This window comes from Botryllus schlosseri, chromosome 2, assembly GCF_051294905.1.
Source record: "Botryllus schlosseri isolate E-star chromosome 2, Bs_hap1, whole genome shotgun sequence".
Classification (NCBI taxonomy): Eukaryota; Metazoa; Chordata; class Ascidiacea; order Stolidobranchia; family Styelidae; genus Botryllus; species Botryllus schlosseri.
This window is the reverse complement of record NC_137237.1, coordinates 24,028,022-24,055,724: the sequence shown is the minus strand read 5'-3', so window position 1 is coordinate 24,055,724 and position 27,703 is coordinate 24,028,022. Positions and strand designations below refer to the sequence as shown.

At 39.8% G+C, this 27,703-nt stretch overlaps 4 protein-coding genes across 4 annotated transcripts; all 4 read left to right on the top strand.

Moving 5' to 3' along the window:
* The first annotated feature begins 10 nt into the window (after positions 1 to 10).
* Positions 11 to 16,339, top strand: LOC145456772 (uncharacterized). The gene is made up of 17 exons (XM_080334892.1): positions 11 to 1,497; positions 1,997 to 2,066; positions 2,756 to 2,813; positions 3,232 to 3,446; positions 3,904 to 4,036; positions 4,602 to 4,715; positions 4,777 to 4,963; positions 6,286 to 6,370; positions 8,951 to 9,068; positions 9,121 to 9,269; positions 10,198 to 10,262; positions 11,661 to 11,701; positions 12,235 to 12,382; positions 13,071 to 13,551; positions 14,770 to 14,927; positions 14,996 to 15,088; positions 16,070 to 16,339. Exons 2-17 carry the CDS (start codon positions 2,000 to 2,002, stop codon positions 16,232 to 16,234), a joined length of 2,277 nt encoding a protein of 758 aa, XP_080191018.1. The 5' UTR covers positions 11 to 1,497; positions 1,997 to 1,999; the 3' UTR covers positions 16,235 to 16,339.
* Positions 16,340 to 16,489: 150 nt separating this feature from the next.
* LOC145456931 (ras-related protein Rab-24-like) lies at positions 16,490 to 21,309 on the top strand. The gene is made up of 2 exons (XM_080335078.1): positions 16,490 to 18,736; positions 19,232 to 21,309. The coding sequence occupies exons 1-2, from the start codon at positions 18,561 to 18,563 to the stop codon at positions 19,692 to 19,694; spliced, it is 639 nt and encodes a 212-aa protein (XP_080191204.1). The 5' UTR covers positions 16,490 to 18,560; the 3' UTR covers positions 19,695 to 21,309.
* Positions 21,310 to 21,467: 158 nt separating this feature from the next.
* LOC145456919 (ras-related protein Rab-24-like) lies at positions 21,468 to 25,426 on the top strand. Its single transcript, XM_080335069.1, has 2 exons — positions 21,468 to 22,057; positions 22,696 to 25,426. The coding sequence occupies exons 1-2, from the start codon at positions 21,885 to 21,887 to the stop codon at positions 23,162 to 23,164; spliced, it is 642 nt and encodes a 213-aa protein (XP_080191195.1). The 5' UTR covers positions 21,468 to 21,884; the 3' UTR covers positions 23,165 to 25,426.
* Positions 25,427 to 25,499: 73 nt separating this feature from the next.
* On the top strand, positions 25,500 to 27,702 carry LOC145456954 (ras-related protein Rab-24-like). The gene is made up of 2 exons (XM_080335106.1): positions 25,500 to 25,663; positions 26,453 to 27,702. Exons 1-2 carry the CDS (start codon positions 25,500 to 25,502, stop codon positions 26,904 to 26,906), a joined length of 618 nt encoding a protein of 205 aa, XP_080191232.1. The 3' UTR covers positions 26,907 to 27,702.
* The last annotated feature ends 1 nt before the right edge of the window (position 27,703 follows it).

The following is a 27,703-nucleotide window of genomic DNA, read 5'->3' as shown; positions in this document are numbered from 1 at the left end:
GTAGCTTAATACTATTAACATTCGCAGATGTGCATCTCGGTTACTGTCAAGCTTTAAATGGTTCCATTGAATAATAATGCCCACTTCTATGTTCGGATTTGCTTGTTCCTTTTCTGCGGAATATGTGAGGAGGTCATTTCTGAATGAATTGTTCTTTCTTTTACCTAGCCTACTTGTATCAGCTGTGCAATATTTGAAATCTCAAAACCAAGTGAACGGCTACAAGAAATGACGATGCACGGTTAGCCTTGGAGTGTGAGAATATAGCATTATGCGGTACCTGTGGACTCCGCGGATTGCTTAGGCAAATACAAATCTCACTAAATTATATGATTCCATCTGATTAATGTGGGAAGGCTTGTATGACAGATCCCCGGGCGCTGGTTGAAAAATTTCACTTTCTCCTTCACTAAACGATGCTTCAGAAGAAGAAATAGCATCTTCGTGTAGTTCTGGAAGTTATGTAAATACTGGGAGTGGCTTTCATCACTGTGAGGAACTAACCGCAATGCCGAATCCAGATTTGGATATTTCAAATGGTGTTTACTCTTTTTGTTATACCCTTTCACACTAACAAGACAAAAATAACAATCGTCCACATAATTTCGTTGCTCTCACCAAATCATGGGTAGTCCAAATTTCATTTGTGAACCTTTTCCTTGCGACCAACTTCTCAGACATTCAACACAGATCTTGTACACTTTATGAGGAGCCCAGCTTTTGTCCCGGTCCCCCAACTTGACTTTAAAGTAAGCAAGTTATGCTCTTTTTACGAACGTGGTAATATTGCATTGTTGAGACTTCAACATGAAGCATCCACAAATGTAACAAAATATTCCCGGATCATTACAACATTTGGAAACTGACATAGCTGTCTTCCTACGATCGTCCTACGTTTGCACAAAGATAGCAGCTGACCCACAGATAACGCCTGAGAAGCCAAGACAGGGAGTTCAAGCCAGCATGGAAAAACTCAATGTTACCCTTCTCCAATATCTCCTATTATGATTATGATAACAGAACTAAATTGGGTAACATTGGTCAATTTCATAAAATAATGGCAACGATAGAAAGAAAACTTGATGTGATAGAGAAAATCCGTGTCCATTTTCGGATTCAGCGCCACAAAATTAGCCAAAAGCAGTTGTCAAAACCCAAACCTGAAAAAATAAGTTGATATTTCTAGACCGGCAAGGTTGTAATGAATCGTGTCATGACTCCACTCGAGTCACGATTTTTGGTGACACGACTTGAATTGAGTCATTTTTTCAAATGCGAAGTGTTTATTGACTCGAGTCATTGTGCATGACTCAAACGGCTTGGACGGCCCAGACAGAGATTTCATTGTAACTTCGAAGAATACTAAAGTCACCATGGTGTGCGCATACAACATTGGTATGTTGTCTATCGGTCCTGATACTTGGAAAATAGGACTGAAGAAAATGACGATATTATGAATGCGAGCCATTCTATATCTCTCGAGCGGAGTTGAAAAAAGTGAGTTGAACCCGATTGAACTCAAAACTTAACAGTGAACACAATACAATGACTTGGACTCGACCCTCGACTTACTGACTTGGACTCGGACTTGACACGGTGGTGAATTGAAGATGACTCAAGTCAAAACTATAAGTGAGATTGACTTGTGACTTGGTTACAGCCCTGTAGATTAGTTGCAAGAATATTTAGTTTTCTCAACAGTTTCTCATCTATAAACGTAATTGATTTCACTGCGATATTTAAAATTATATATTGTTAATTTTGAAAGGCTGCTTGAGCCAGAACTGATTCTTTCATTTATTTCCTAGATTCCCACATTCGATAAAGTGAATATCGCGATCAGAAGCCATATAGGCCTACTTGATAGCATTTGTATATTTTTCCAGATTTCGTACAAGTGCCGTAGACTTGTATAGGATAGGCTAGCGATCACTTGCTGAATAGCTCTTGAGAATCATATCAACACCGTGTTGCAATACGGCCAAGTTCATTTCAGAAAATGGATGAAACACCCACTGATGAAAGCGTGGCAGATGTAGTCGATGCTGATGCGAAATCCCCAGAAGGTATGGGAATTTTGAAATATAATTATTACAACGATTTGAGTATCGGATTTCGATAATTATATAATAGACATCAAATGACTCATGTTTAGTGGTGAAAATTGGTATTAGGTCTACGTAGTACTGAAGTTACATGCCCCTTATCATTGCGTGAGACACCCAGGTATGGCATTTGGCCATAGGAATAGTTGATAGACATAAATTTTTTATGTAATTTGTGAAGGGTAAGTGAAACAGACTATTTTCTTTATGGTCGAGGCCTGCCAAGTCCTCACCATGTATCACTTCATCATATTTGAACCCCAAGCAAGATTTACAAATACGGCTTCAGGCTGGGAGTCAGAGTCGGGACATTTTTGGTCGTTAACAAGTTCGAGTCGGAATCGCATTGTTGGAATTGCTCAGGACATCTGAAATATACAGCGTCAGAAGTCTAGACCGAATCGAAATTAAAAATTAACGGATGTCGAGTCGAAATTGCAAATTTTTATCATATGCGAGTCACAAGTCGAGTACTGCAATTTCCCACACAGATCTGACGATTATTTTTAACATAGCTCGTAGTATTTCAATAAACGCAAAACTACCTGGCTGTGTTCCTCATTTATTGTATGATACGCCCTCTCAATTTGTAGTCTCACCTGAAACATATACTAGCATGCCTCTCATCTTACCAGGTTCATTTCTTTCAGACAATTCAACTTCATCAAAACCACTGAAAAGCATATTGAAAAGAAGAAAACCTGACGAGTATGTAGAATAGAATGGTTGCATATGTTGCATTAATCTATTCGTAATATATCTTGTGAATTTTAACAACACACAGTAGAAACAGACAATGGCCAATCTCAAAAGCATATACCGGTATGCAATAGTGTCTCTGCCCCAGCAACTGCGAATTCAGGATACCGAACATACAATGATCTACCGTTGAAATGAGTAAAAACTAAATGTCAGTTTCCCGGGTCTGTGGAGTCTACTCACTTCACCTCCAACTATGACTCGAGGCGTTTTCAAGTTGCCAACTCCGAATTAGAGACTATAAACAGGCTTGACTCCCAGTACGACTGTTACTCCAACATTGACTAGAAAATTGAATGTCCCAGTCATGCCGCGGAAAGCTCTTCCAAATATAGGGCAAATAATCGTACTGAGCTTGCGTTTTCAGTGTGCCGGAGGAACCTTGTGAAAAGATCGAAAAAACTGAGGTTGTCGAGCCTTCGGTAAAAATTCCGAAAGTAGGAAGCATCACCGCGGCTCTGAAGATGCTAACTAAAATTCCGGGAGATTCCGACGAAGAATGTAACGACTCCGATCCGAAACCGAGTGCTTTCATTCAAGAAATGGAGAAGCAAAAGGCGCAAAACGGCCTCAGTGTCTCTGGTTAGTACTATTGCGATTCTATACTGGAAATATCGAAATAAAGTAGAACGCTGCACGCCAAATTTGGCTAAATTCCTACCAGTAGAATTAATATATTATAAAAAACGAAAGTAAATTTTTCAAATTTTACTGTAAACTTCATAAAATTGTTTAGCTGTCTACGAAAACGATGCAAAACAAATTTGACGCAATTCCAACCCGTAGCAGTAGAGTTATTTGAGTTTTTCATGAACAATTCTGGGTTTTCACGCCGTCAAATTTAAAACTTTCAATTTCTATAACTTCCCTGGTTGGAATTGAGCAAAAATTGCTATGCATCATTCTTTGAGGCAACTTGACGAGTTTATGGGGTTGGCAATGGCAGTAAAAAAATTGAGTTATTTTTCAACGACCCTACTTGTATATATAATATCGGCTGGTCTGGGCACCGCCTGTTTATTCCTGGTTTCGTTCTAAGGCATTCCACACAAAGGACAGAACGCCCTTACGATGCAAAGCAACGTCGTCCCTCTACCGAGCCAGATTCAAAAGACTAACACGACTCCGAGACGCCCCGCAACTAGACTAACTCATCATGATGAAGCTATAGAGTGAGTGACTATTTAAATCATAGTTCCACTTGCTGCAGATATTTACGGGTGATATTTTCATAATGAAATTGGAGAGCTCATCTATTGCAGTACCGTACTTGCCTTGTCCCTCGAAAACTAATCTACCACAGTATATGACTAGATGAAGAAATTGGTATGTCTGAATACCCTTTGTAATTACAAATTATGCATCATATCACAATCATGTTTTATTTTTCAATGAATTTGGATTCGGATTCACTTTTTTTTTACGTGTATGCGGATTTTGATGTAAAATTGCTACTAGTTTTCTAAGAATTTGAGGCGTACCGATAATCTGATTAGGATATGGGTCTGGGACATATGCAAGATAATCATTGCATTTGAAACTCAAATACAGATTAGTATTTTGAATTTTTGAGTCCTCTCCATTTGATGTCATGTAAAACTGTGCTGTTTTTCTGTGATGTCATGCAGAATGAAACTGGAATTGTATTTAAAAACAGTAAATCTGCTCTTCTCTCTCTGTATCCGCACATAAATTTATGCAAGGTAAAAACTTGTTTTCTTTCGTGAATTCTCGCAGAGGAGTGGTGATCATTACAAATCTACCTTTCAAAGTGACAAGCACGGAGGTTTTGTCTATGTTGGGAATCTGGCCGAAAGGCGGTAATGACGGCATTCGACTCACCACAGACGAGTAAATATGCAATGCGTATGTCTTACATGGTAATGTATGTAGCACTGAGCCTTCTATACAGGAATGCCTTGCCGACTGGATATGGGTATGTTATCGTGGAGAGGCATATGGACATGATGGAATTGATTAGACTCAGCGGTGTGGAATGGCAAGGGCGGAAGCTGCATTGCGCCTTGAGTAGTAGGGAAAGTCTGGTGCGGGACTGGAAGATAACTAAAAAGGCAAAGGCGGAGATGAAGAAGTCCAGGGTAGGTTTTTTGAATGATAATAATAATAGGCCAGTGATTCTCAACCGCCGATCAGTGGCAGTGGTAGTGCCTGTCTGCCAGATATATTTCAAGGACAGTGGCGTCACTTCACGTAAACGTTTTGATGTGCTGTAACGGGGTTCACAGACTCTGCCATGTGATTGTTAGGCTATAGGCTATAGGCTAGTAATTTGTCTGGTTGTATGGATGAATGCATGTTGACTGGGAAACGGGAAGATTTGGGCTTCATAAAATATATCTGTCTATTTTATATCCTGATTGTGAAAGCACTGACACTCATTCATTTCTCATTTTGTGACCACCAGCGAAATTGCACACTTTTATCCGTGGTCGCGCTTGGTTTCTTTCATTCATGTGATGCTAATTCGGCCTTGCGTCAAGTTTTGATTCATAGGTGCCCGTTGTTTCCTAATGCCATTTTAATATATCTCTGTCAAACTAACAAAGGACTACGATTAAATCAAGCTTGGCTGCTAAAATTGTAATCAAGGTTTCAAGATATAATTTATTAAAACATTTGGTTGCATTTGTTACATTAATGCGATTTGTATACGGCTGTACTCGTGTGCATTCAGTTTGAAGTTGTTGAATGTTCAATTAGAACAAATTAGAAATATTCTATACGTGTCGTGGTGAACACAAATGAAGACTGATTGCTGGCATTGATTTTTGCAAATGTATAGTAATATACCGGTGTAACGTGTAAATAGTTTAATCACGTTATGTTTGTGAAGATGTATTAGGCATATAGCTTATTGTTGGATAGGTTTACAGATTATTGTAATAATTTGGCAAATCATAGGCCTATATGGTTATTCGGTGATGTGCAATTTTGTTTAAAGATTTCAAATGGTCTGTTTCTGTACGGGTGTTACCTTGAAGTAACTGCTAACAGAATCCATCTCTACATTGAGAAGATATCAAGACTCAGTTTCAGACCGTCACTTATTCAGGGTAGATTGGCATACTGCTACATCTATTATATACAGTATGATGTATTAATGTCCTTGTTATCAAGTACGATATCTGCTCAATATATATATGTTTGATAGTTACAAATGCAAGCGATGTCGTATGATGTACCGGCAAAATATCATATGAACTGAGTTACCCGAATTTCTATCTAGAAAATTAAGCTTTTATACTGTGCTACTTCTGATCTTGTTCTCAGTGAAGAGGTAATTTAAACATAGTACCTACCTGGTATGCTAATTCTTCTATGATTAGTTTATTGTTGGCTGCATTTTGATGGAATTGAAAGGTAGGAAAAGTTGTTTATATGATGGTCTTGTCGCTTACAGGTGATTCAAGTAAAAAGGTTGTCATACATCATTGAGAAAAAAGAGCTAATTGAAGCCTTGAATGTGGTTAAATTCGCGGAGAAAGGTAATGTATTAAGTTGAATTATCAAGCTTGTCATCTTAAAAATACCTGTGCTAATATGTGACTATACGAGTTGAATGCGCTTCTTTGAGTAGCATAACGCCTTAATCGATAATATAATCTGTAAGCTATGTATAGGTAACCTACTGTTGTGAACTCCTACTGTATTCTTTAAAACCTTTATGACTAGCAGAAAATCTTAGTCATTTCAAAATGGTTTACAAGCTAGACAAATATCTACAAGGCAGGCACATGCTCAGCGAGGATTTCACTGTTATGGTTGCACATGTTGTGTTGCGTTTGTCACATGTTGTTTACTGTGTTTTCCATGCTTAGACTATATTTGTTGATCCAGGACTATATGATACTAATGGTTGGTTGATCACATCGATATTAGGCTATAGTTTTGTCGCCATGTATTTGCAATTGACTTGAACCCGTTTTGCTGAGCTGTACGTTGCAAAGTGAAAAGTGCATTGCATGGAAATGAAAATACTTTAACACTGGTGTCGACATGAATGACTACTTATATTGTGATGATGTCGACAAGTCGAAACAAATTTTGCCAACAGGCATCTTAATGCCATGGATCTTCCTTCCTTGTTGTCAGCTGGAAGTGAGACCATCCTGAGTTTGGCATTTGCCCAAACATTTTTTGTCAACTTTCTATCCGACTTGCCACCAAGTTGAAGTTGAAGAGTTGAAGAACCATGAGAAGAACTTTCCAAATAATGTGGTTGTGCCAGAGATTGCAATTAAATGGAGGAAGACTAAGTTCGATATGTCGAAATATTGAAGAGTAATATCAAATTGATATAAAGATCGGGATTGTGGCTAATCACAAATGGATAATTGGCTTACTGAAGTATGTTCCTCATATTGAATTTCTCTGGGAAGATCTACGAACTGAGCAGTTGTCGATTCTAGAGACATCAATTCTATGTCAAACTTGGTATCTAAGGCAGTGGTTCTCCACCTTCGACTTTGCGGGCTGGGAAAACATCGAAATATGTACCGTGTACCCGAGTGCCTTCAATGATCAAAATTAGCCCATTTAATGCTGCCTTTTGGTAGTAGACGTGTTAAGCTATACGTTGTTATACCAAAGTTTCTGTGAGGTGAAGTGCAGCCAAAACCACAAGCTTGAGTCTGATTGTTCGGACTCTTCTGACGGAAATGCTAGTTGATAGCTGTGTACTGGCTTCTATTCTACTGCTAAATGTCGCTAAATTGTGCTGTCCAATTCGAACGAAATGTGTCGAAACGTCTCCTAATAACATTCACATGTAACTGGCCCTGAAGCAGATGTAGGGTAATTTTAAACAGTTTCGTACAACACTTGCAGAATTGTGACGTACGCCAAAGCAAAGCAGACAGGTCTATATTATCACACCATACACATGAACACGTTTCAAATATCGAAATCAATTTGAAATTTGATGTTTCGTTTCTCTAATTTATTGAGACGCGTCCTACTTTTGCATTTCGGAAGTTAACAAATATTTGGCAAACCGGCAGGAAACTTCCCTTGCACCAGTTGTCAAGAACCACTGCGATAAAGGGACTCAGTGAGTCTACCCGTGTCATATATCAATCTGACTGTCTATTTGATACTATTCCTCTGCATTGTAGTGATTTATCTTTCGTCATGTGCAGTAATTGTTGGTTGAGTTGGCTCTTTATATGTTTTGCTTTACACATTATTGCAATTGATATTGGTGACATGTGCTTTTGTTGCTAATAAATTTTGACCACCCTGGTAGTAAGTTTGTCTTGTAGGATTCGACTAGGGATTAGAAATAATATTTTATTGAAGTTTAGGCCCTACCGTAAATTTGTGCTTACTCGTCTGACATTGAGAGTTAGTGACATGCAGGGAATTGCTGGAAAACGGAGTTTAACTCATCTTTGAAGTTGAATGTCCTTCCCTTGCTTCGGAGCATGGTTCTCCAACTTTTTCGAAGCCAGCGTAGCTCGGATCAGTGAAATCTTTCACTGGTTTTGAATATTGGGTTAAAATTTATTTATGTAACCTCAACAATTTTTTTTCATAATTGAGGATAGGTAATTCCAGTCCTTTCTAGTTAATTTTGCCCGAATCCATAGAAATAGACAACCTATGCCTATACTTTTCAAAACTAAAGTAAACCGTACTACAAGCCGAGAGAAAGGAAATTGGCAACAAACACATCTCTGCTCAGAGGTGGTCACTGGTCAGTAACGAAGTACCCCTACTTTTTGAAGTCTTTAAGTAGATTTTTGCCTATTTATTAAGTAGTTATGATTTTAGACTACTTGTACTTCTACTTGAGAGTTTTTAGTTTTCTTGGCAAAAATAGGCGTAGAATACCTACTTGCTTACTTTTGAACCGCCACTCCTACTTCTACTTGAGTAGAAATTCCGGTGTTACTTCCACCTCTACTTGAGTAGCGACATAGACTTCTTTGACTACCTCTGTGTCTGCCAATGCTCATATAACTTTCAACTGTTAAACGTCGTACAATCGAAATGTGTACAACAAAAACAACGGCAACAGTCTCGAACCAAGACTCGAGCACACTAATGGGTACGTATTTGTGCAGATATCTATTGGAGTCCACTGAGGTCAAACCAGACCAATTCCGGCCGTGGATTTATTATTTTATCGTCATCGGAAGATGCGAGAAAAGTGCATTCGTTAGCGTTCATGGCCCATCCAAGGTGAATGATAGACTTGAATACTGTGTTTAGTCAATAACATATCTTTCGTCAGACCTATAGAGGTGATGCAAGTTCATCCGTCCGACTTGAGGAAATTTTGCACTCAATGTAAGTTGGAACTGGACGAAAATGTACGACTTCTCGATGATCTTGAAGGAAATTACGATGATGTCAGTGAACTCAAGCTTGACTTTACGAAACGTGAGTTCGTGATTGATTTTAATTTTGGATATATCGGGGGTTTTCGGCCATGTTGTGATTGTCTGTTGAATGCCATAGACGAGGGGCGGGTTATATACGGCCTATGACGGGATTTTGAGCGGCCCGCAGACAGTTTCAAGTCTTCCATGATACTGTCACGCGCGTACGTCAGTTTGCCAACCAGAGAATGATAGGCTACCCATGAAACGTTCTGTTCTGGTCTATGTACCTTGCGAGCAATTATTTTAGACCATGAACAGATTTCTTTGTCTGACATGCAGCCGGAGTTCATAGAACTTGTTGACAACTTTGATCGACCGCAGATGTCTCATTGAATTCAACAGCTATTGGAGTAGATTACCTTTATAAATCCATTAAACACTGATTTTGGTCTCTATGCTTGAAACTTAAACTCAACATTAAATTCGATTTATTCCATGTATAGGTGGATAAATACATGATTTATGTATAGATTTAGGAATCTAGCGTCATTTTCCATGTCAGGTCCGCCGACCGGCGAACCCCTGTGGAGAGAACTGGTATGGACTGTGAATTGAGAGAAATATGTTTGTGAATAGGTTCAGGGGTGAACGTTAAGATGTGATAAAGGAGGAATACTGCTGATTACCTGTCAATGCATACAAATTTATTTGTAAATATTCAAAATCTGATTTTGCTTTTGATGTTTGTTCGTTGTTCATTGTTCTTGCTTGTGCAGAAATACTCAATGTATACTGGTAGTAATATTTGTTTTTTCAATCACCAATCGAAAGTGATCATATGAGTATGAATTGGGTAATGAGCGGATTTCTCAGTCTTTTGAATGCAGCTGATAGTTTATAGTCTGCAGTATATATTTTTTGGAATTTGCCGTGCCCCCTAAATATGTTCATCTGATATATGCTTTATCAATCACTTTTCTGTATAGCGGATTGCGCCAAACCCGGCTCAATCAGTGCTGAGTTGAGAGAAGCAGCCATGTCCGTCAGAGTGGTGAGTATAATTCGATATCTAGTGAATTCAACCTGGTAGTGTATGTAATTTGTTGTGATCAGTGTGAGCCTATTGAATAAGTATCAGCACATACTCTAGCAGTATGAATGAGCAGTGAGCACTGTAACGTACGTTTAGTCGTTGCCTAGTCAACGACCGTGCGTTATATTTGGATTGGATATTTGGCTAGTCGAGAAGCTTGCCAACTCGGTCGCAGCCCTACCTTGCTTGTAATCACTTCCTACCTATCAAGATCTTCCCTTGAGACCCTGTCAATATAAACCACTGGTTTACAGATAGGATAGTAATTTAATGGCTAACTAAAGTTCACGCCAATTTAAGGTAGCAGTCGCAACAGGTTAACAACAGTCAACTCCCTAGGCTAATCTTATGTCTAAATACAATAACAATACAATACAATCAATTGAATCAACAGAACAATGTCAAATTACAACCTATTCTCCCTAATTCCTAGCTCAAATAAATACAAATCACTCAGTGAATCACATGAATAAGCAAACGACTGGAAGGAAATGCCTCTGAAACGAGGGCAAAGTCGTCCCAATGGGCGCCAGTGAGCGTGATGGCTCATGTACAAAACGGACCATTTCTCGTGTTACAAGCACGACAATTTGAGTTTTCTGAATCCAAGTTTAGTATCAGCTTGATCACTATGAACTAGTCATTGTCAGAAAGACCAAATTTTTTTGATCACTTTTGACTAGTTCTTCGTGGCGGCAAAAAGGTACACTTTGAAAACTCCTTAATGTCATTATTACTGTGATGGCATCATAATAAATGGTACTCGACTAAACTCTGAAAAAGAGTCACTCGGATATTCGATTCTGCCCAAATGCCCAGCCACTCTTTGTTTAAATTGTTGCTAGTTTGATTCATGTTATTCTTTTCCATTCGGCAACTTTGAAGTTTACTTCAACTGATGGTCTCGGCTATATCATTTTAATCTGACATCACAACAAATGTTCCCTCTAATTCTTCACGAGTCTGCGCGCGCCCACCTACTCACCAGCCACTAGGACAACAGCGCGTAACGATTGAAAAAAAAGGTCATCGCTTCGACTTTTTTGTGCGCAGCCTAGATTTTCTGTGCGCAGAGACCGTGTCAGGACTGCACAGGGAACATTCATCACAACCACTATCCCTGAAAAACAGTGTATCAATTTTCTGTACTTTCTGCAACATGATTGCCGGTTCCAAGTGTCGCCAGTAGCAGGACTCTGTATCATTACCTGGCCTGCTTTTGTGTGGGAAATATGAAGTTAACTATCGAATGATATTTGGTTTTGTGTGCACATAAGCATTTCTAATTAATACACCCCTCAAAATGTCATCTTCACGTATTCAATGTGCTTCCATCAAAAGTGCATCTGTTTTCAGAGTTCGTCAGGGAATAGCAGAAAACCTCAATCATCTAGCAGGTACAAAAAATTTGTTGCATTTATATGAATGGCCCAGGTCTTTCGGTGTGACTTTTGGTCTCTGAAGCTTACAAAAAGTTTGGGGAATGACTAATTGTGATAGGTATTTGTTTTCAGGAAAAAGCGATTAATGTTAAAACTCTGAAGGAGCGTTATTTTACGAATAGAAAGCAATTGCAGTCTGAACTCCGCTAAATTGTATTTGCAATGACCATAAACCTTCTTATTATATTCATTTCATTTTCCATGACATCTTTTAACTTCCAATTTGTATTTTGTTAGTTAATCTGAAGTTGTAAGTGTAACAACTTCTGTAGTAAGATTCTCCTGGATTTGGTGGCTTGGCTTTGCTCACTCTGACGTGCCTATGTATATCATATTTCACCATATTGCTTTTTTAATACTGGTATAGAAATTATTGATTTTCACAGTTGCCGAAGAAAATTCTCTCCCTCTCTTAAATTTATAACGTCAAAATAATGAATCTATTTGCGATGAACACCATGAAAATATTTGGGTCTTGAAATTGGCAGCTCGCACGACAAACGGCAAAGACCTCCGAACAATCATCCGAATTTCACGCCTTCCATTTTTGTCCGGCTCTTCAACGTTCCCGAAAAAGCGACCACGGCAGACATCCGGTCGTTTTTCGAACCGGTCTTGCCTGCGAAAATAGCGCAGGTACGTCGTGCCACACGTGGGCATTTGACTATGCTCGCCTGATTTTCCTCAAACTCATGAGTCACAGCTATTTAGTCAGAGTTGTGGAAACACGTAGTTGAGTTTGGTGAAATGCTCCGACTACTTTCGGTCGATACAAATGTTCTGCAATGTTACAGAAAGTGCCTCTGCAGTTGCAGATTTGATCAAGCTTGTCACTTGGCGGAACTTTGAAACTTATTTTTTTCTGCGAGCGCAAACTTACTATAGATTCCGAGAATAGGTTGATTCACTTGGTCATGATAACTAATATTATAACTTTCATAACTAAAAATATAAGAAACAATATTTTTCCGAGTAGATTTGAAGACATGCACGATGCACCAGTTAGTGTGTTTAAAGTTATCAAAGGTTGCGAGTCGGTGGTAAAGTAACTGACTGCATAGCGCTCTGTCTTTTAGACAGAAGTTGACCAAAGCAGTCACCTCGGCACTCTAGTAGAAGTAAAGAGGTAACTTTTTACTACAAGTAGAAGTAGAGATTACAAGAAAATAAGAAAGTGACTATTCTCAGGCTAGTTTTGCCTAAAAAATTGTGAATTAGTAAATATCTATATGCTATATCCACCCGATGAAGCAGTGCACGCATTCAAAACCTACTCCAGTAATCAAAGAAAACAAATACTTCACGAACCGCCTCCGCCTTTCAGAACATCGGCTACGACATCTGGGACGTGCAGTTCTACGCCCCTGATGACGCCATGCGTGCCATGACCAAGCACAACTTGATGATACGAAAAAACGCAATTCAACTCCAAATGCTTCCGGGACCGCCTCAGCCTCTTCCGCCGCGTCAGATGCCGCCCAGACAGATGCCACCCGGACAGATCCCGCCACAGTACATGCCGCCAGCCATGCAGATGATGATGCCACCACATCCCGGTCAGATGCCTCCCGCTCATATACCGCCGCCTGGCGTGTTTCCGCCGATGATGCTACCCGGTTTTCCTCCCATTGGCCCTGGCCTGCCTCCTATTGCTCCGCCTCGGATGCACCATACGATGCCACCGCTTCATCTGCCTCCACCGATGCATGGTTTTCCGCCCTCCTCCAACAGAAAGTATTCCGAATCGGGTCGACGGTCTCCCAGAACTGACTATGAGTCTGCGCCACCCCCGATGTATGACAGAGGTGAGTTGGAGCCCGTACGTGGATTTTGATTTGACGAAGTAGAATTTATAAGATTTTGACAAGGATTGGATTTGGATATATAGTCAGCTCAGCTGAATTCTGACACTTTTGTTGCGCACGCTTTTGTCATAATTAAGCGGAGAAAGGCTTTTTCTAAGTGGAAATCAATCCTTCATTTCATGGTCATTCGTAAAGGCGGTGAAATACTGTACTGGTGCGTAATAAATCAATTGCAGCTGTACTACAGTAAATATCATCACTTGTCGCATAAAACAAGTATCAGGTAGCCTGATTTATGAGCTTTTATACACTCTCACCCAGGAATGGTCATCGTTGGTACTCCAGTAGCAGTAACAATTTCCAAGTAAGAAAAAGCGGAAGAAGTCTAAAATCACAACCACTCTCATGTGCAGTGCAAGTTGACAAAACTCACAAGTCCGAAAAAGTAAAAGTACTTTGTCACTGATCACCACTACCCACATCCCGCTTGTATAAAGCTGTCAAAATAGCAACCTATATACAGTCGACTCTTCTTATTCGGACACTTTGGTGCCACTCACTTTTGACAGAATTGAGAGGAAAAATATAAAGGCAGACAATGCATTAAAAAATACTGTACTGATGCGTAACAAATGAATTGAAACTGTGCTATATTGCTGATCGCATAAACCGCCCAAGAGTTATACCTCCAAGTTTGTTGTATTGTACAGTATTTTGATATCAAACGATTCAAGAAATACTGTATCAAGATGTATCATATTACTGTGTAACATAACATATACGGATAAAATAATACAGAAATTATTCAGACACAGTACTAACTACTAAGCCTTGCCGTAAGAGCTGAAACAGAATTTTCATTCGATAAAAGTACACCACAAAACAGGAAGGCAGAAAATCCATAATAGAAAAGCTAACAAAGCTATCTGGCGGCTAAATCCACAAAGCACAATGCTTTGCTGCGCTGGTACGCTTGCGCTACTGCTGCAACTGAAAGAAGACGTCAAGTGAAGTTTGAACAACTGCATGGATAGTCATTGTTTCACCTTAAATACTCATCTTGTGATTAGATGAACGAAGTGCTGTTTATCGTCTGTAGTAGTAAGAAGAAATAAAAAAGATAATCGAGTTTGACAAGGGGGCAATTGATCAAAAAAGTTTGGGATTCACTGCTGTAAATCATCTCGCCTCCGACCTTCGTACTTTATCTTACATCAGGGAAATGCGACAGAAGTCGCTCGCGAAGCAAAGAACGGGTCGAGTATATATCAAGCTACTCGCGTCGCGACGAACCGAGGTCGAGACGCGCCTCGTCTGGTAAACAGAGGTCGCCAGATGTAGAGAAGGCTCCGCCTCCAAAGAAAGAGTTGATACCGGTACGAGATGGTGTTTCTGGTTATTGTATGTCAGTAGATCACCTGAACTCTTGTTCATATCCTGCCAGGTTCCGCCGCTTCCAGACGACTTCACAAAATACCGGATGCCAAAGTTTGACGGGAACACGCCCGTCGGGCAAGCGATGATCTGTCCCATGCAGGTTTGGCAAAGCGTACTTGTGTTGGCCGCATTTACGTTCCGTGAACATAGGATCATGCGACACAATATATCATTAATGCATGTGCATTAAAGTTAGGTTTAGGTTAGGGCAGTGTTAATTAGCCAGACGTCCATGAAAGGTAGGTTTACCACTTTTCAAAAATTCTGAAGGCTCTAGTACTAGAAAATACAACTGAAGAGCTTCTTGGAGATACAGAACTTCAATATACAATTGAATAGTATGTTGTAATTGAAATAAACCCGAATATTTTCGGCTGACACTCGTCAGGGGTAATCGTCAGCAACTAGTAGAGAATTGGAAAGAACATTGTATATCAACAATCGTATCATATTATATATATATATATATCATATCGTCATATTTTGTGATACGATTGTTGATATACAATGTTCTTTCCAATTCTCTACTAGTTGATGACGATTACCCCTGACGAGTGTCAGCCGAAAATATTCGGGTTTATTTTAATATGAATGTACTATTCAATTGTAAAATAAAACTGGTGATTTCGGAAATTTTTCGACCAATTGTACTGTGTTTGACTCGATTCGTTTGCGCTTCAACACCGAGTCAAGTCTTGAGTCCAAGTCAAGAAGCAACGGGTCGAGCCCGAGTCATCATATTCACTTTCATAATCAAGTTCAAGTCGGGTTCAACTCACTTCTGTGTAACTCTGGGTGAGATCGAAGGTGTCACATTAGTAATATAGTCCTACTCTTTTTTCTCTTAGCATGTTTATTCAAGCAGATAAAAGTCAGTTTGTAGGCCAAGTATCGGTTCTGATAAACGAGATTTTAATCAAGTCATCTTGAGTATATGCAATGACTTGAGTACAAGTCGAGTCAAGGCTTAAGTTGAGTCAAGTCCGTTTAAAAGTTTAAGTAAATGACAAGACTTGGAAAAATTGTGACTCTAGTCTAGTCATTGCAACTCGTTGGCATTTCATATATATATTGAATGCAGGGATTCTTCTGTCAACTTTGCAACAAGTTCTACAGCTCGCGCACCAGCGCCAAAGAGGGACACTGCAAGTCCAGAGGTCATTATGACAAACTAAAGCAGGTTCTGCAAGAGAAGAAGAGACTGAGGCGACTTGCCGAGACCGAGCATGCGGCGAAAAGGAGATGACAGGATATCTGAGATTGGTGTTCTATGTTATACGCTGCTAACCCTGGTCACGAGCTCTGAACCGGTGGCTAGAATTTTTACACTCAATAAAAAACTGTGGAGTTATTAGGTATCTACACTGGTGCCTTGGTCTTTGGGTGTTTTGGCAGCACGCAGGAGTGTCAGAATCGTGGGCCAAATGAGGCGTATCATGCTGTTTTATAAGTCCCGCGGAAGCCTTGAAAATCTGATCAAAGGACCTCTTGAAACTGGCAATCTGGAATCATTGGCATAAAAATGGGTTTTGTCGCATACTGGATGTTGCTAGGCGTGGCTCGATCGTAATCCAAACTAGCCCAGGAGTCACGAAGTGTAACCGAACATGATCATTGAACAGAACAGAATCGCAGCCACACTGCTAAAGACGGTGAAGCGATGTAAACTAAAATGGATTACATGAATAGCCTGTATTCGAAGGTACGATGTGGAGTGGGGTTATCGAGAGCAAGTCATTTTCGCACTCGTGCGTTCATTAATAATATTGAAATTCCAGATGTGTGATGGCTAAATACGGACCTCGTTTCGGTTCATCAGCAATTTGTATCAGTTCATTACACCACAAAACATTGCGGTACAATGGAAGGTGTCGAAACGACTTATCGGAGTAGTCTTTGGAATCAGACACCTGCCTTGGCCCAGGCGATGTATGGAGGAGGCATGCACACTGAAAATAGGTAAAAAGAAGACAGTATAGAAAAAGCAAGCGACAAAATTGGGTGGCATATCCCACGGAAGGCGAGATCTATAGGTCAGGTCGCGGCCCGGTAATGTTGCGGGCGGACTACTGTTACCGACTATATAGTCACATTTGGATATCTACACTGGCACATTGAGTTGGCCGCTAGTTCGGTTTTAGTAGCTATTTTTCTCAGTTCAATACACAACAAAATTGCGATACAATGAAAAGATGGGAAGGTGTCGAAGCGACTTGGAGTAGTCGTAGAAATCGGACACCCACCTTGGCCTAGGCGATGTAAAGGAAGGTGAGACATGCACAATGTGCATTGCACAATGCACAATTGCACATGCACACCGAGTGAAAAGTAAAAGAAGATAATATAAAAAAGCAAGCGACAAAAATGAGGTGGCATGTCACGGAGAGCGAGATCGATAGGTCAGGTCGTGGTCCGGTAATCTGGAGGACTGACTAGTATTCATTTAGTAGAAATTGCTTGTATTTTGACATGAATGAGGTTTGGACATGGTCATGCTTGTCGACTTTATTGCCGAACACCAGCCCGTGATTTTCAGTTGTCATTGTCCTTGTAGAGTTAGGGTTAACGTACGTCCTCAGGATTTGTGCTCATCTTTCAGTAAATTGAAAGTGTCCTCGGAGGACGCGTAAATGTCCTCTTTTTTTGAGAATTTGTCCCAAGGAAAAGTATTAAAATTTGATCAAAAAGTCGACTCCAACGCAGCGTACGCCCAGAGGTGGTCAGTAACGAAGTACTCTTACTTTTTCGAAGTACTCAAGTAGTTTTCCTCTACTTCTGGCACTTACTCAAGTAGATCTGATTTTCGCTACTTCTACTTCGTAATATTTGGTGATCTACTTACTTACTTTTCGCTATTTTCATTTCTCCGTATTGCTCTACGACTAACGGGCCGTATAATATGGGGGAGTGCGCCATACCCAGGGATATCTAGAACTACCTAGAAGAACTAGAAGTTCTAGATATCCCTGGCCATACCATGATATTTTCTAAGACGTCCTGTTCGAGTAAACAGAGGATTAGTATCGCATTTCTATATAACTACCATCATTTTCATCTCATGATGCAGACGAATGCTTATGCTGTCGAAAATTGGATACCTCCTGGTCAATATGAATCAAGCTCGGCACCTTTCGCATAGCATAATTTGCACCTTTTAACAATCTATACGAACGAATTACGATCGTTTTGACAACTACTTACTTACTTGAGTAGATTTAAAGTCAGTGAATTCTACTTCTACTTCAAGTAGTTTTAGGTTATCTATGGAAGAATTACTTCTACTCGTACTTGAGTAGATTTTTTTCGTCGCTACTTCTACTTCTACTTGAGTAGGTTTCTTGGCTACTTTGACCACCTCTGTGTAAATACAATTAATAAGGTATCGAATACTGAAACCAGCGTGTACTTTGAGTACACGCTGCTGAAACAGTACGAGTACGTGCGTCATGCGACTACCGCTAACGCCAACTCGCGGATACACTTGGTATTAGTCATGATTCTCGAATGAATGCAAACCAGCTGACCTGCCGTGCCTCTGCATTTTGGCTTTCCTGCTAAGTGATCATTCAATCATGGATTATGCCAGAAAGGTTCGAAATTCAAGGCCATGTAAAGTTGTGATGCTTGGAGATGCAGGTTCAGGCAAAACCTGCCTTCTTGAAAGATTTCTTCACGACTCGTTCGATGTAAAATCCAAACCAACGATAGGCGCAGCTTTTGGCGCAAAAATGCTTGACACGGAACGCGGGTAAGTAACATATATACCGGTAGTAAGTAACAATAACATGTCACCCATGTCGTAGAAAATTTAAGTTGATGCATTGGAAATAAAAATGCACTCTTATTTATATTGCCGGGCGGCGACCGCTCGCTAGCCTAATCCAATAGATATAGCCTCAAAGCGTATTTCGATCTGAGATTCTTATGTTTGCATTAGAGCAAATTTACCCATGTTCAGTCTTTATTTTCTCTTTCAAAAGTAATTTGTTTTCAGTTTTTACTAATATTCTAGGATGCGGTGTGTATTAAATCGTTAGCCTAAGCGGTAAACTACACTAATTCAATTTTGTATCTTCAAAATGTTATGGTAGCCTACAGCAAATTATGGAAATTTAGTGAATGACTGATAGGCTATACTGCTATGAGACCAGGTTTACTTCAATTTCATAGTTGCTTTATTTCGGAAACTTGCACAATTGTCAATGATCATAATCAGTGATAGAGACTTTATGATATATTTCAGATTGGTTTCTTTGCAAATTTGGGATACCGCCGGACAAGAACGCTACCTTTCTCTTGCGAGTCTCTATTACCGTAATGCACAGGCCGCCATTATTTGCTGTGATCTAACAGAGCGGGCCAGTTTCAAAAGGATGGAATATTGGATAAAGGCGGTTCGTAGTGCCGAAAAGGACTGTAAAATATATGTTTGCGGAACTAAAGCTGACCTTATTTGGGATAAGTTGAGAAGCCGTGCAATCCAGTCGGAGGAATTGACTATCTTCAAGGCGTCTTCAATTGAAACTTCAAGCAAGGCAAATTATAATGTTTTTCCACTTTTTCAACAAATCGCAGAAGACTTTGAACAAATATATAGCGGGGAAATTAACTCGACAGGCTCCTCCAGATCTTTGTATCACAGCAACAGTTCAAAGCAACATGCTAATAACAATGATACAGGACCAACATGTTGTAGTTCATCATAGGTATGATATATTGATATAATTGTTTCATGGTCATAACTAGCAAGTCTTTTTATGTAATATCTAGCATAATTCCAGCACCGTCATGTAGTTTTTACTTATGTAACACAAGTTGATTATTATGTCCTCAGCAAGATCTGTTTTCCGTAATTAGCTCTTGTTCATGATTGTATTTTTTGAACTTTTGCATACTGCATGCAATGCATGATTAGCTCACTAGGGTAGTAATTCTTAGTATCCCCTAGTATCCACCAATTGTCGGTAGTGAGAAGCTAACGTGAATGTACTTTGACCACAAGGTCTACTCAATGCAATGAAATTTCACCATACATCTTGACTCATAATTCTACTCCAGCTCGATTTTTCTTACCTCCGACAACTTCCAACGACTAGTGATTAGTGATGTACTACCTACACAAGAAACCATTGCTTTCTGCGATTTTATTAGGCCTAGGTCTTTTGCTTATCTTTGAGCAGATTGCAACAGACTCTACCACAACTTGAACAGTTTGTCACATCACCCTGACCACTGTATTTATGGTACTACCTGCCTCTGCTTCGTTTATTCATTTTGAGGATCTGAGGTTGGATAGGTCTTCACCCTGTTGCCTTTTTTGTGTGTCAGCAATAAGGCTTGTGTCTCCACATTCACCATGAAATTTTCCAGGTTGCATTTTTTTGTTTGTACTTGCGACATAATAGCCTATGTAGGCTAGCGACCGGTAGCCTGTAATGAGATACATGTGAGGGTCATCACTCATCGTGTCCTCGCTTAATTTTCTTGTTTATTTTTACCATGAATTACCATTTTTTTTTTGTAATTACCTGTGCAGAAATTGACAGACTCTAGCCCTCATGTAAACATATATTGCAAACTCAGACTTCATATTTTTCATTCATCCTATGCATTCAAGGCACTCTATATATCAATCGTACGTAGCCTACAAATTCATTGCGAACTACTATTATTCTGATATTTTTTGTGGTTTTACTAGCATATTTTCGTAAAGCTGTCTCTGTTAGTAGCAATGAAATCTTACTACCGATTTCTTCATATTAACTACTGATGGTTCTGTACAGTCTGCTTCCGTCCATTGGCTTTCTTGTATCGCATTCCTCTAAAATTTTGTTACTGCCAATTACGTCATCTTAAACATAACGAATGCTAGCCTTGCCGTTAATAAATTGGTTGTGATACCATTTCAACTTGATATAGAGAACCTGGGCCCAAGCACTAGTATTTTGAAGCTATGCTTGCCTAGCAGCAAGGACAAAGAAAAGTGCTGTCATGATGCTGTCATGGCTGGCTGTCATGATTGAATAATCTGATTGAAGTTGATTCTGTGACGATGAATGTAGCAGCCAAACTTCGGAGAAATATGCAGTGAGAGTATTGACAATTCATAATTATATTATTCTTTCTTGCCATTTTCAGTTGTAATTGGATAAATATCCTGTTTAGCATCTCAATATCAATCCTGATGTCCTTTTTGAACCTCTTCATTTTAGTGAATCGTATTTCTTTCACTACCGGTATCAATATTTCTCATCCATGCAAATATTATCTCATCACACGACATTTCATTATGCGATATTTTGTATTGTTGTTGAATTCCAGTTGAATACAGTTACGTATTGCTAATATCGTAAAATATGCTTTTGGTGTGCTTCCTGAAGTCTGAACGTCACTTCGTTGCTGATGGAGTCATTTAAATCCTCGGATTCTACGATGGAAAAGACATCGGTATGTTGCATCCACTCATTTTACGTCAGCTATCCTCAGCCATCTTCTAATATTTGTCATCATGTGTATGATGCGCCTAAACTGCTACCAGAATTCCTTCCTTAGTTGACCTGATACCGTAAATAGCAATAAACGTGAGCAGGTGAATTCACTCATTTGCTTTTTCTTATGCTTCTTGATGTGATATTAGTCACATTTAGCTTCGATCAGGCTATGCTATGATATGCAATGTGCTGTAGCAACTGGTGATTCACATTTACAAATATAGATTTGAAGTGGCATCACAATGAATCATATAAATGCAGTGTTTTGTCAAAGAGAAAGTACTTTTGTGTCATTCCAACAAAATACATGCAACCGGCACTGTACTGCCTATTGGTGATGCCTGAGCCTGTAGTAGATTTTTGATTATTATCCTCAACGTGTAGACTGTAGATATTGAGTCATCAATGAAGCGACGTACTGTAGTTGGTAAGAATGTGTGCAAAGTGATTTTACTTGGTGCAAAATCAGGAGGTAAGTCGACTCTTCTTTGTCGCTTGCTGAAAGGAGTTTTCCAACCCGGTCTCTCGCACAGTTTTGGGGCTGTCTTTGCCACCAAGACTTTGCAGACTGATAAAGGGTGAGTTGTGATTTTATTTAGGATGCAAACTGTCGAATTTAGACTTGCAATCATTATCGAAATTTGACTGTGTATTAGTGGTTTAGTCGAATACCATGTGAAAGTGGCTTCGTCTGCTCATGAAGACTCAATTTGACCCAAATTAACCTGAGATGCTTGGCTTATAATACCATAGTTTTATTGCATATTACCCATGCCCCTGTGCTCTTTTCAGTGCTTTATGATTGTACGGCAAGTGATGCGTTTGCCAAAAAGTGTAGGAACCGCTGCTATGTATGAATTCTGAAGCGAAATGCAATTTTGCAAATCACTTGCCGTATTCCTTGCTTTCAAGTCTGACAAAATCCGACAATCAGGCAGATGCAGATCAGAGTCTTCAATTTTACCTGTACTGTTTTAAGTCGTCCTAAACTAGTAATCTACCATTTAAAAGCTGCAGGTAGATGAAGTGAATTTCAGTACTAAGTCCGCTTCTTGGTTATAAGTAGGCCTACCTATCATCTATTCCTTGATGACATTCATCACATCATTCATTATGCAACTATATGGTGAATTTTGATTCCTATTTTTTAAATTGGGAGGTTGAGTCTGCACTGCGTGTGTACCTGTTTATAGCACTTGACTTTTTTCTGTCTTAGAACGGCATTGCTCCATATTTGGGATACAATGGGGGAGGAACGTTTTCGGAGCATCGTGCGATTGTATTACCGTGATGCTAAGGCTGCAATCATTTGCTGCGATGTAACAGACTCCAAATCGTTCCACGAAGCCGAATATTGGATTAAGGAATTACAAGTCCACGAAAAGTCTTGCCAGGTGTATATTTGCGGGACGAAAATGGACTTGGTACAATGTGAGTCCCAAGCTCTCAAGGTTTCTATACAAGATTTGAAAATGTTCAACGGCGATTGTTTCTTGACCTCGAGCAAAACTGGCGAAAATGTGACGGAATTATTCCAGCGTATCGCCGACGATTTCAGCTTGACGTCGGACTTTAGAGCAGACAGTCCGGGCATGTTCGATAGTCGTCCAATAATTGAACTGTCAGAAGTTTCTGTTCCCGCCGATAGTAGCAGAAGACGTTGTTGCGGCTCGGATGCCAACTGACATGTTTTTACACCTATTTCTGTTGTTTGATGTTTGTGTCGGATTGATATCCATATGCCGCATGAATTGTAGTATGACTAAGATAGAGTGAAACTAGCCGGCCATAGTAAAAGTAAGAATCGTGAAATTCAAGTGCAAAAAAATTGATGAATTCCATATATATGCATTACATATTATACCGTAATGTCTTAGCTTTTACCTAATATTTCAATGATTTTCATGCTTTAAATCAGTGGTTCCCAACCTTTTTCGACTCATCGCCCCCTTTTGAAGCTCCACACCGATCATCGCCCCCCAGATATTGGGAACCGAAAAACAGTATTCGTCAGCCCCCCCCCCCCCCAAAAAAAAAACGTTGGTCTTTGGCCCCATAGGGTGATAAACCAAACCCCAGACCCCCCTCAGCCAGTGGGCTTTTTGTCGCTACATATCAGCTATACCCTATTTCATGTACTGTTTGGTGAGTCCCTGTATTTCGCCTGAACGAGCGGAGCGCAACAAATTTATATAATTCATGTTTGAATCGGTCAATATGGTCGATGTGGTATGTTGGAAAAGGTAGTACCCCTAAATAATAATTAAACATCCTCGGCGGAATCGTTGTTATATTGACTTCTTTACATGATGCTGTTTCGTGACCTCCTATATCTGCTATATCAGAAGATATGGAAATCGTCAAAGCGTACCAAACTAAAAGACGCACATGATTTTATATTGGTATTTCTTTACTGTCAAATAATATTTTCCTTGCGGGATGGAATTTGTCCTGTAGGGTTAAGTTCGCCAGGACAGGAACATTCGACGCCAGCCATTGAGGCGCCTATAGACAACTAAACATATATGTATGTATACATATCGAAGTTTTCGGTTAGCACAAGGGCATTCCTTTCGGACAAGGTCTTCTCGCTGCGGATCGTTCTGGCACACTTCTTGGAGTCGCATGTTACATGGCCTCCAACTTCATGTGTCTTGGTGCGTCAGGGCGCAGTAATGGGTGACGCCGAAGTCTCCCATTTCCATAAATCATGCGTATTTTTGTTGGATGACGGGGACCCCAACATCAAGATACATAAAGATATTAAATCGCGCACAGCGCGAAAATTTTGAAAAAGTCGCATGATTTTCTAAAAAATTACTCTATCATTCATGTTAATTCACGAAATAAATTTGGGCTTCCTTCGATTTCGGGCCCCCCTCCCAATTGGGGGGTTTGGGGTGCGGTAGTTACAGTTCCGACTCCAATATAGCAGTTTTAACGCGCCATCGACCCCCTATCGCCCCCTTCGTTGTTTTCGCCCCCCATCGCCCCCTTCTTCCATTTTCGCCCCCCTATCGCCCCCTTCGTTATTTTCGCCCCCCTAGACCGCCAAATCGCCCCCTGGGGGGCGATATCGCCCACGTTGGGAACCACTGCTTTAAATGATTGTATTCTAAATTTTTGAAGAGCAACCATTATAATATACCTTAATTCGGAATGTTTATACGAAAATAGGCTTATTGAATTGGTTATCCTGCAGAGTAGCAATAGTAGTACCGGTATAGAAATCTGGCTTATGAGATTGACAAATATGAAAATAGGTCACATTGTTCAGTTACTCCATGGTGACTCATGTTTTAGCTTTGCCGTCACATGCTGCACGCAGTTTAATAACATGTAATGGTGAATGCATTAAAGCACATTTATATTATTATGTTATATGATACTTCCTGTCAAGAACACTTAGTTCCTTTAGACTCGTGAAGACAATTTGACACGTTATGACCTTCAATTGTGAAATGTAATGAATAAGCCAATTGGTGATTTGATTAGGATAAGCCAAATATAAGAGAGGATTACCGTGCGTTTCAGTAAAATAGGGTTGCAAGTTATACTGTAAAGACTATTTTCCGAAGCCTCATACATTTTATTGTCTGTGTGGATTGTATTACAATGCAGTAATAGCGCCATCAGAAGTAGACTACTCAGCATGCATGCACATGTTTGGGGTTCATTTCAGTTCATTATGAAATCATATGTTCAAAACACAACATGATTGGGATACAATGAAAAGATAGGAAAGAGTAAAATATCTAACATATATTTCTTGCAGCATTGTATAGCATTTTTATCCGTATCATTTATACGCAATTCTCTGCTCTTGATTAAAGAGTTTGATGTTATCCACTGTATGCTCAGGAAAATTGCAATATGTTTAGCTGTAGGGTTGCAAGCATTTGCACCAGTGTAATGTTTACCATTTTTCATTGTATTTTTCGATCCAGCTTTAAATTAAGATGTAGTCAAAGCATAGAGTAGTACAGAAAAGTTGTAAACGGTACTCAATTACCTCACAGCATGTCCAGGGATACTGTGGATTGCAAAGTGGTACTTCTAGGTAAAGACAACAGTGGAAAGACGAGTTTGGTTGAAAGGCTATTGCACAATCGATTCAATGGAACTCCATATCAAAGTACTATAGGGGCCGCATTCGGAGCAAAGAAATTTCATGTTAAAAATAGGTATGTGAATTTTTCCTTGCATCCAAACCGAGGACTCAGAAGTTCTTTGGGTTTATGAAAGAAAGACAGACAATCTGCTGAGTGCTGAGATGGTGTGTGGGTTCTTAAGTAATGTTTTTCCATGTAGCCCCATGGAAATCTGCAGGAAAAACTAAGTGTGCCCTGATGTCTCAAATGGTGCATAGCGAGTTTGTCCCCATGAATAGCAGCCTGGTTAAATTTATCGACTTCTCGATGTGTGAATTTTGTTCTACTTCCGTTATAATGGCTGACATTTGAGGCTACCGGTATCTTAATTTGATATTGGCTGAATAATTATGTCAGATACACATGTATTAAGTAATTGTAGGCTATTTCGCATGAATGAATGACATTTCTTAGATTAGGACCAGTTACTGGTATGGTTTTCTTGGATATTGTTTTTGATAGGGTTGAAGGGAATGGTGTCACCCGACCCCGACAGAAACGAAACACTATGTACATATCGTTGCAATGTTCCTATTACGTCCCTACAATTTTTGTCCTTCAATATACAGCGTACTCCTTACGTTGATTAAGCAAATTTTTTCATCAAAGTTCCAGCAATCTCGTTACAATTCGTCACAAATATCAGAACATTGCGCCTAGACTCTAACGATGTATTTTTGATGTAGCTGCCTCCTAAAATTAATCTGCTCTATACTTGAGTGCGTCTTTTCTGCAAGCAGTCATGGTAGCCTATGCCGTTATTGCTGACAGATTTCTTCAAACGTACAGTCATTGATCGTTGGTTTCTCTTGTTTCGTCCAGGTATATTACATTAGGAATATGGGACACGGCCGGGTCGGAAAAATACCAGGCCATGAGTCGGATTTACTACCGAGACGCCCGAGCTGCTGTGGTCTGCTACGACTTAACGGATAAGAAGAGCTTCGAGAAAGCCAGATTTTGGGTCAATGAACTGCACGAGGTGGAAGCGCTTTGCAAAGTTTACCTGTGCGGTACAAAGTCGGACTTGATTACGACCGGAGAATTTCCGCGAGCCGTCGACCAGCACGACTGCGAAGACTACGGAGCGACCGTTGACGCCGTTGTTTTTGAGACTTCAAGCAAAATAAACCACAACATTTTGGAGCTTTTCCAAAGAATAGCGGACGACTATGATCCTAAAAACGACCCGGATGTTCACGAAAGCTGCACGTCCAACGTGGAGTTATCGAACGTGCAAGCATCTGGTCGCAAAAGCTGCTGTGTTATATCTTGAAGTAATGTAGTGTTTCTAGTCGGTAGCTGCTGGTTGGCGACAGTACTTTGATGGCAAAGATCCAGGCGATGAGATCAAATGTCAGCATTGCACAAGTTAATGAAACGTGATTTCTAACAATGCAAATTTTTACCATCTTTTGATAATTTCCAGTAAATTCCTTGTTTCATTGTCATCCTTCGTTGAATGATAATGATCAATGCTGTGAGTTAGTTACGCAACATGCTGTGGCTGTGTCCGGTTGGAAGGATTCATGAATACATGCCAGAGAAGGTACTGTTGACAAGGAGCTAATTTTTCTGTTTTCATTTGTATACTTCGATTTTTCTATTTCACCCATTCCGAAGTTCCACATTTTGTGCTCTGAAACGTTCTCGAGTCATTTTCTCCGGTGTTATCCACGATGAAGATGCAGTCAATACCAAGTTATGGAATCTTGAACAAATTCCGTACCACTCGACTATTCCGTCCAAAGTTTTTTAGTCCTACCGTTAGATCAAGCCGGTTGTGGCTTCAATGAGCTGGAAGTTGGAAAGGAATTTTTTCTACATTTATGACACAAGATACAACGTGCGTGCTAAACGAATACCGGGTGTTCTTCAATTGAAAAATGAAAGTACATATATTTTTGTGTATTTGCATTTGTGTCAACCTACTTCGTGCAATTTTATACAATGTTATTACATAATTTGTCGGCTCTTGTAATACTACCCCCTCTGCAGTGTTTGCGTCTAACATTGTATTTTCCAAATCCTCTTTCAGTCACGGTATTAATAAATATTTAAACTTGTTATAAC